Consider the following 10,000-nt stretch of genomic DNA (forward strand, 5'->3'; position numbering starts at 1 on the left):
GTGTGTGTGTGTGTGTGTGTGTGTGTGTGTGTGTGTGTGTGTGTGTGTGCCTGCGTGCGTGCGTGTGTGTGTGTGTGTGTGTGTGTGAAGCAGTCTGTGCAGCTCATTGCAAAAGGGGCCATTGTACTGATCAAGATGGCTGCACTTGTCTGTATCAGTTTTTTACAGTTAGGAACTAACTGTAATGCGTCTTTTTGACTGCCGCTTTTCTGGTAGGCCTACAGCTCCACACAGCGTGACTCGTCCGCCACTTTTTGCTTTTCGAATAGGCACAACACAGCTCAATCGTAAAGCAAAAAGAGGCAGCTTAGTCGTGCTGTGTCAAGCTTAAGGCTTGTGTGTGCGTGTGTGTGTGTTTGTGCGCACGCGCGTGTGTGTGTGTTTGCACGTGTGTGTGTGTGTGTGTGTGTGTGTGTGTGTGTGTGTGTGTGTGTGTGTGTGTGTGTGTGTGTGTGTGTGTGTGTGTGTGTGCGTGTGTGTGTGTGCAAATGATGAACTGCAGTAAATGCCTGTAACAAAGCATACAGTAATGTTCCGCAGAGTGCTTTAGTGTAGTAGTAAGGCCGCGTAGGTCTTCCCTCAGACCTATAGCCTAAAATTGCCATTCACAAAGCATGAAGTGCAGTGTAGCGTGCTTTTGTGTAAGAGTTTGGGTATACGTTCACCTTGTCACAGTGAATCCCATTAAATGCCCCAAAATCGCACTGTGTGTGTGTGTGTGTGTGTGTGTGTGTGTGTGTGTGTGTGTGTGTGTGTGTGTGTGTGTGTGTGTGTGTGTGTGTGTGTGTGTGTGTGTGTGTGTGTGTGTGTGTGTGTGTGTGTGTGTGTGTGTAATGAGCAGTGGCTTACCGGCACTCCTTGTGTCCCTGTAGTACCTGGCAATCCACGCTCCCCTTTATCACCCTGCAGAGAGAAGAGGCACGATAGCAATTAGGTCACATATCCCAGTTATTCAGGAGTGTGTGTGTGTGTGTGTGTGTGTGTGTGTGTGTGTGTGTGTGTGTGTGTGTGTGTGTGTGTGTGTGTGTGTGTGTGTGTGTGTGTGTGTGTGTGTGTGTGTGTTTGAGCGCGTGGGCGTGCGTGTGTGTGTGTTCGTGTGTACGTGCGAGTGTGCATGCGTGTGTTCACACTTCCTGGTGATTGTCCTGAAAAGGTTCTCCAATTTCTGTAATATCCTCTTTGGCACATGGTGTGTGTGTGTGTGTGTGTGCGTGTGTGCGTGCGTGTGTGTGTGAATACAATAATATCCAGCAGACACAGACATATTGGGGTAGTCTGCTCAGCCATTTCCAGAAAAGTCAGTGTAAGCCTCCTCAATCACAACACTAAAACCTCCTAAAGCATGACACTGAAGCCTCTTAAATCAGCACACTGACTGAGACAGAGTTTATGTCCTGCGTGGAACATAATGACAACAAATTGTGCGGCTTTACCAAAGGTGCGTTTCATATGGACCACAAATGTCTGCGTTTTGTATAACCGCAAGCCGTAACCAGGTGTTGTGGGTGAGGCAAGATCACCCAGACATACATTAGGGAGTGCATTTCACAGACCCGCAGTCCACATGATAGGTGTGTTTGTCTGTCGCTGCCTCCAGTAACTTCCCGTAAATGCAGACCAATGTTGTTGTGGCAATGACAAACTGGGATTGGTTGGATGTATGGGGCAGTTCACAAAAAAATGATTTGTGATTCTCTTCTTTCTCTAGCCGCTTCTCTTAATTGCTAGAAACCAACACCATTGCAGCAATGAACAAGCTGGTTCAGTTGGACGTTGGACGTGCAGCTCTCAAAAAATGTTTTGAAGCTTCTCCTCTTCATTGCTGTGGTCAGGGCGTTGACAGGTGACAATGATAATCACAGTACATGACCGACACATGACCCACAAGCCAGGATTGACTGGAAGTCACGTGACACCTCCAGCTTTAGACAGAATTGCAAGGGCCATAACCATAGAGGTGTAGAATCTGACACCAGACATGGAACAGAACCTTAGAATCTCAGACCCACCGCAGATGGCGAACGTGGCCAGATGGAAGGCGGAGGAGAAGTTCTGGAACTCAAGGTTGGCCTGAAAACCGGCCAATACTGGAGGTCTGGAGATGTGAAAACAGTGATTAGCACCTGTGCTCAGGTCAAACGCAGAGGCTCTTATGATACGTGCCAAACTTCAACACGTACAGGGAAATCAGCCCATGCAAGACCAAAACACACAAAAGAAATCACGATTGAATGCTAAGGTATATGTTCACAAATGTTGAAGGTTTTTGAGGAATAAGAGTGACTGTATGCCTACCAAAGCTGAAAAACTGAACTGAATGATGTAGGTATAAATGGAATACAATGATAATCACACACACACACCATATTCTGGAGCAAATAGGGTAAAACTATTTTTGTTTTCATCCCCTGGAGATGGCACATGATATGAACCAAACTGAACACATGGGGAACATTGTCCAAAACCCATTCCAGTCTAAATGCATGTATCCTTTTTAAGAACTGAGTTGTCATTGAATATTGAGGTAAATGGCATGTGTTGATATTAACATATGAGTAAAACACAAAAACATGTAGGTCTTTTTCGGGAAGTGGTCCTTGTTTTGGCCTCTGGTAATGTGAAAACATTAACTATCACGCACTGGGGACAGTATTTATGATATGTGATAACAAATTTCCAACACCTACGGGGAAACTGTCCATGGACAAAACAAATCTTCACAAAAGCACAAATCTCTCATTTCCAAGTCTGATCTTGTCTTTTCTTGCTGCCATTTATTATTAAAAAAAATATCCTCAAACCAAATCTGTTATAAGGCCAGAGGTGTTTACTCTAAAACAATCAGGGGACCAGGGGACTTGTGAAGGTGAAAACAGTGATTGTCACCTCTGCTAAGGTCAGGAACATGCAGTAGGTGGTGAGGGCACACATCAACCTCTAACACATACAGGGAAGCCATCCAAAACACACATGTTTTCATTTTTAAACGTGCAAACCCAAATTTGTAGCAAGCGAGCCAAATCTTATTCTATTAAAACCATCAGCGAATGCAAAAGCTGTGATTTTCTTTAGTTTGCCCCCGCTGTGCATGTGAAAACAGTCATTATCACTTCTTCTACAGTCTGGAAGAGAGGCGCTTACAGCACGCGACAAACTCAAACACACACGGGGAAACCTTGCATGTCAGACCAAATGAACCTCAAAATTTCCATTTTCAATGGGCAACAAAGCATCACTTTCTTTAAACTATATGGCCTCAAGCTGCGTCTGTGGGCAGTATATATTTTTGCGTAAACATTGTAAAATGATGGCCTTGCATTGATTGATTGTTTGTTTACTGAGCAGCCCTTTCAACTGGTCGTAACTCCACGAGTGTTGTGCTTTCATAAAGGCAGACCATTCAAAAAACTGTGGACTGGTGGCTTCAATTTGAAAACAGCTCTGCTGGGATAAGATGTGGGTTAGTGTGTGTGTGTGTGTGTGTGTGTGTGTGTGTGTGTGTGTGTGTGTGTGTGTGTGTGTGTGTGTGTGTGTGTGTGTGTGTGTGTGTGTGTGTGTGTGTGTGTGTGTGTGTGTGTGTGTGTGTGTGTGTGTGTGCGTGCGCGTGCGTATGTGTGTAGAGTGTACTGTGTGTGTGTGGATTAACTAACTGCTAAAAGTGTCTCTATTACAAGACTCAGTGGTAAGCGAAAGAGCTTATTAAACGTTGGCATGAGCGAGCTCTTTTGAAGGGCCCGGCCTGATTTAACACATAAAAAAAAGTGCAAGCAGCAAAGTCTTTCATTATGCGAAGGGTGACGAGGAGACGCACACAAATGTTTTATGCACTCGTTTCGTATACACTAGCTGATACCCTTAGTTTTAGGCCTGATCATTGTCAGCTACTGTTAAACACAACTTTGCTGAAGGCAGACATTTTTGCCTCTGCTTTACACATTGAGGCATTTGTTTAATGCATTTAATTGTTTAATGCATTTTGTGACGTTGAGTTTACGTTACGAAAGTAACACAGACTTTACCTTGGGACATACATGCTCATTCAGGGGTGAGTTTATGCTTTCAAAGTGGGGACCCCTGGAGGGCTGCGAGGGGGTGCTGGAGCGGGGGGTGCATGGCAACGTTTGGGAACCCCTGTGTTAGGACAGTGTTTCCCAACCAGGGGTACGTGTACCACTAGGGGTACGCGAGCACACTGCAGGGGGTACTTGGAAAAATGAAATTTTAACAAATATTTGGAGCTTAGTTACATTGGGATGGAAAAATCTATATAGAACTTGACTTAGGGGGTACTCATGGCACAACGAAAAGGCTTGGGGGTACACAAGACAAAAAAGGTTGGGAAACACTGTGTTAGGATATACATGTTCAGTCCTGAACGCTAACATGAGCAACAACATTTGTTCAGATGTTAGAAAAAGGGGGGCACACATGTGCCAAACGTATGTGCTGTGTTTATGACGAAAGTATAGGCTAAGCTGAGGAATGGAATCCGAATGTAGCAAAACAGTCCTTGACGACTGAGGCCTCGAAGAATGTCGCAGCTCTTGCAGAACATGCTGCAAGACATCAGCCACTTAGGTCAATATACACCAAGTCAGGGTGTGTGAAAGCGATACGCCCTCACTGTACTCTTACTCTCACTTAGCTCTGTCTGAGGCTTTTTTACACTGGCCCCCGTGTCTGGTTTTTAGAAATGTTGAGTTGTGTTGGATATCGAGGAAAATGCTACAGTTGCTGAAATGGGAGGAAAGAAACAATAAGCTTGTCTTGAGACTGAAAGCCTGTTCATGATGTCGAGGTAAAACAAACCCCACATTTGCAACATGTTCTGGAGCCAAGTGTGTTTATAACACACATCAGTGAACCAAAAAAATGTTTTTTTTGTGTGTGTGTGTGCGGGGGGCTATTTTTCCTTGAGTTCCTTGTTTTCAAGTAGAATGTGACGCCACAATTCCGTAATTTTTTAAAGAACACATTTGAATGGGGCCTTGTCGGTTAAGAACTTCATGTTTGTTTCCACTTACTGCTGTGGCATAATGTTTTATTAAACTTATTTTTCTTTGCTTTTCATGCTTTTATTCCTGTCCACTGTGGCTAGAAATGAGGGGGCGGCCATTTCCATGTATTGACCGTCGGCTAGTCACAGCTTGTCAATCATTCTGACCCAAATATTGATTTTGGCAGAGAAATGAGGCATCACAATCACTCACGCTGGGCCTCTGTGTCCATAACAGAACACCACAACACACACACGCACGCACGCGCACACGCACACACACACGCATGCACACACACACAGACACAGACACATCATTACACAAGGGTTTTGCTACGGCACACCCATGAAAGAAACACACACACACACACACACACACACACACACAGACACATCATTACACAAGGGTTTTGCTACGGCACACCCATGAAAGAAACACACACACACACACACACACACACACACACACACACACACACACACACACACACACACACACACACACACACACACACACACACACACACACACACACACACACACACACACACACACACACACACACACTGCTGGCTCTGGAGTGAGACATGTAGGCTCATTTATTTGGGCTTGCTGTCATTGAGTGCGTATACATGCAGTTCAGTATCCCGAATATGATCGGGATATTAAGTATCCCGAATTTGCGTTTGCGCATATAAACACTTCAGTATCCCGAATAAGCCCTTATTCAGGATACTGAGAAATCGGGATATGCTAGGTGGAGTTTTCCGAAAGAAGCCGGGATACTGACGCATGTATACACCTTATCCCGAATACAGGGGCTTCCCATGGAACGCTGTTGCTGGTATCCAGGCTACACGCATTTGAAGAGAATTCTATAACGGCCAAGAATGTAGACTGGGATATAACGTTCTGTGCGCATATAAACACCTTATCCCGAATATGATCATAACCGGGATAAGCCTCATATTCGGGATACTGAACTGCATGTAAACGCACTCATTCACTGACCTATTCTATCACAACGTCTCCTTCTCCTTCCCACTTATTCTACTGCAAGCACACACAGACACAGACACAGACACAGACACAGACACAGACACAGACACAGACACAGACACAAAGACAGACAGACAGACAGACAGACACACACACACACACACACACACACACAAAGACAGACAGACAGACAGACAGACAGACAGACAGACACACACACACACACACACACACACACACACACACACACACACACACACACACACACACACACACACACACACACACACACACACACAATTAACATGAAATTTTGACATATACGTAATTCCTGTTTTTGGTGTTTTGACTAAATACCATGTTTGACTAAGCAGGTATTTCTAGCGATTTCTACGCTCACAACATGACTGCACTTTGCCATTGCAGTGGCGTACACGTACAGTATACAGTGTTGTCTTTGTGACGCGGTGACACTTGTCAGGTCCCTCTCCTGTTTACCCAGCAGTGTGAGGCCACACAGGCCACACAGAGGGACTGGCAGCTACGGTAGGGCGCCCCTCCCTTCCACTGAGGCCTTCTAGGTACATCTGACCCCCCCCTCCCACCACCACCACCACACCCGCTCCCTACCACTCCACACCCATCTACCACACACGTGCACGCACACACACACACACACACACACACACACACACACACACACACACACACACACACACACACACACACACACACACACACACACACACACACACACACACACACACACACACACACACACACACACACACACACACACACACACCGTAAACCTTCTAGGCAGGACTGGCCACCCCCTCTCTTCTGTGCATCAGGTGAGCGGTGAGTTTAAACATGAAGGGTACACGTGAGCAAGCATGAGTGGCATCGGGCCCGCTGCTGAATCAGAGGCGATGACTGAAGTTACTCAGCTGACTGTCGCAGTCTGAGGGGACTGTGTTTGCGCAATGAATCTCAGTCAAAGAGTGTTTTGAAGGCAAAATTAAAGCAGAATCATATTTTTTATTTCTACCCCTACACGCCTTTCTCCTCGCCCCTTGTCCCTTGAAATGGAGTAAGGTGCAGGGTTTGAAATGCAACCTCTTCGAATTGGGACACCTCTTCAACAAGTGCGGAATGAATCACACAGCATCCAAAGGTAGACTCTCTGGTTCAACCAACTACAGCTGTATATTGCTTGTAATTACTCAGTTCAAATTCAAATGTGTTCAATTCAAATTTCAGTTTGAATGGGTATGAAGCCCTACCCCTTCCCCCTACCTGTCTGCCTTCACCTAAAATGGGACACCCATACCCCCACACATGGAGGGGACGGAGAGAGGGATAAGGGGAGAAATGGCTTAGGGGTAGTGGTGGGAGAATTAGGGGTAATAGTGTACAGTACACTGTAAGACACATGAGTGTGGATGCACAGATCCAGGCAAAGAGGATTACAGAAAAAGAGATGTAGAGGGCAGAGGTAGACAGATGTGAAACGTGAAAGCAAAGATGGACCTCCATCCTCACTCCTCACATGCAAGACATACAGTACTGCTTAGCGGAGAACATAATCTGTTTTTAGTCCAACTCCCCATCTGAAGACTCCTAGCCCAATCAAGCTAGTGCAGCGCATGTTCTCTTATTTACCAGTTCAAACACAGAGGGAAGCCACATGATGACAACATCTCATAGAAAGAAGGAAGTGAAGACCACAAGGGGAGAGATATTAGACATAATGATGACTTGATGATGATGGATGATGATGATGGACTTACATGCATGGATAGCACACATACACTCCTAATATACAGTACCCTACATAGCCTATTCCTTTAGTATCCTTACACATTGTCATTAGTCCAAAGCCCCATGAGAAGACAGCAACCACACCCCAATCACCCCTAGAGCATCACAGGCCCTGTCATTGGACCTTTCAAATACAGTAGGATAGACAGACATAGAGATGGGAGAGATAGACAGACATAAACGTGAAAGCAAAGATGAACTTGCAAGTATGAACACACATACACACTACTGTGTTCAACAAACCCCCAGCAGAAGACACCACACCCCAATCAAGCATAAGTATCACCGGCCCTGTTATTGACCCTTTCAAACACAGTACAAGCCACATGATCGCATGATGACAGCATCTATGACAGTTCAGAGGATTCACATGACCAAATTGCAAACCTCTTGATTGGCTGCATCTGGATTTACCTTGGAGTGGGATTAAGGATATTTAAGTTGGGTGAGTGGGGAAGAGGGATGTTGGCAACTTAGGCAAAGGATGTCCACACAGAGCGAGCCACCAAAGCCACTTGCTAATTTTCCCCTTTTGCTCAATCTGTTTGATTCCCGTGCCTAAGTGTAGAATGGTCTGATAATGTAAGGGCCTTAACCAGTGGTGTAGTCTACTTTTTTATGGTGGGTATACTGTATATTTGAGCATTTTTTGAAGTGGGTATACTGTATATATTTGTGCTATTCAAAATAATGGATCAATCAATTTTAAGTGGGTATACTGAAATACCTGAAATTTAGAAGTGGGTATACTCCGTATACCCGCGTTCTACGTAGACTACACCACTGGCCTTAACCGTCTTTTTTAAGTTCACCCGACTTGACCTCGTTTGGATCAGTAGGTTTTTCCCCCCATATGGAATGGTGTCTTGGAGGATTCTCAGCAGCTTATGTTAATCAAAAGAGTTTTAAGCAGCTGGACTTTTTTGGAACTTAATGGCGGCTGACCTCTTTCCCAAAAGTAACCGAAAAAGCCTTTTGGATGGAAGTGAGCTTCAAAAATATGTCGAGTTGTTTACAATTTAGCTCTTTGATCAAGATGATATGGGGCACCTATCTTAAAAAAACAGGTGCATAAAGTAAGATGGATTTGTGCAAATTCCAAGCAGGATGAGTTGAACGAGTGGTATGTGAAATTTACATGTAAGAGAGGCTTTCACAACGTGTTAAAAAAAAATATATATCTTATTAAATTTCAATTTTACACTTCCTTGCGTCGCAAAACGCTCAGACTCTGAAGGGGATAATGATCCCAACACACCTCTAAACTCCACGAAAACCCTAGAAAAAAGCGTACGAGCAACTTTGTATTCAATTAAGCTAGCAGGTCTCCATAGGGGAGCGTAGCATTCTCCGAGTGACGCCAGCCGACAGAGCCGTGCTTAAAGGTAATTCCTGGCGTTTATGTGAGCGCTGAGAGTGGGCGTAAGCTGGGTAATTTGTCGGGGTATCAGGTGAGCACTGCACTAGGGGTTTCGCTGCTTGCTGCTTTCTGCCGCTGCTGCATTGCATTACCATATAAATGGCCTGCCACCTGAGATTACAGGAATTTCTCAACTTGGTGGTGGGTTGAGGCGGCGGGTGGTGGAGGACGTGGTGATGAGCTTGAATTTGAATGGTGCGCAGTTAGTGTTGCAATACGGGACTGATATGAATGTGAACACATGCACACACAAGCACACACGCACGCACGCACACGCACGCACACGCACACACGCACACGCACACACACACACACACACACGCACGCACACACGCACACGCACACGCACACGCACACACACACACACACACAACAGCAAATTAACACCACAGACACACACACACACACATGAAACAGATAAGAGAACAAATTCACACAGACGCACACAAACACACGCACACACACACGCACAAACACACACACACTTAGAGTAACATGGATTATTTTGAAGGGAAAAACCTTGTGCCACCCTTTTGATTTGAATGTATAAACTCCTCTATACATTGCAGGGATAGGAAATACAGTATACCTCAGACACTCTGCACAGACCTTCACAGACATAAGACAGAGAAGTCCCCCCAGACCATAAGTCATGTGGTCTACACTGAACAAAAAGAATTGGTCATTTCGTCTCAGTCATATAAAAAACGCAGACACACATAACACGTTAAAAATGACATAAAAGTACAAAAAAGCGAGAG

General features: G+C 45.1%; 1 protein-coding gene across 1 annotated transcript in view; it reads right to left on the reverse strand.

Moving 5' to 3' along the window:
• Positions 1–10,000, reverse strand: part of si:dkey-225n22.4 (collagen alpha-1(XXI) chain) — a 107,442-nt gene that overhangs the window by 40,834 nt on the left and 56,608 nt on the right. The window contains 1 exon segment of the mRNA XM_063206689.1: positions 850–903. Within this exon segment, the coding sequence (XP_063062759.1) occupies positions 850–903 (54 nt within the window).

The sequence above is a fragment of the Engraulis encrasicolus genome, chromosome 9 (assembly GCF_034702125.1).
Source record: "Engraulis encrasicolus isolate BLACKSEA-1 chromosome 9, IST_EnEncr_1.0, whole genome shotgun sequence".
In the NCBI taxonomy this organism is placed as follows: domain Eukaryota; kingdom Metazoa; phylum Chordata; class Actinopteri; order Clupeiformes; family Engraulidae; genus Engraulis; species Engraulis encrasicolus.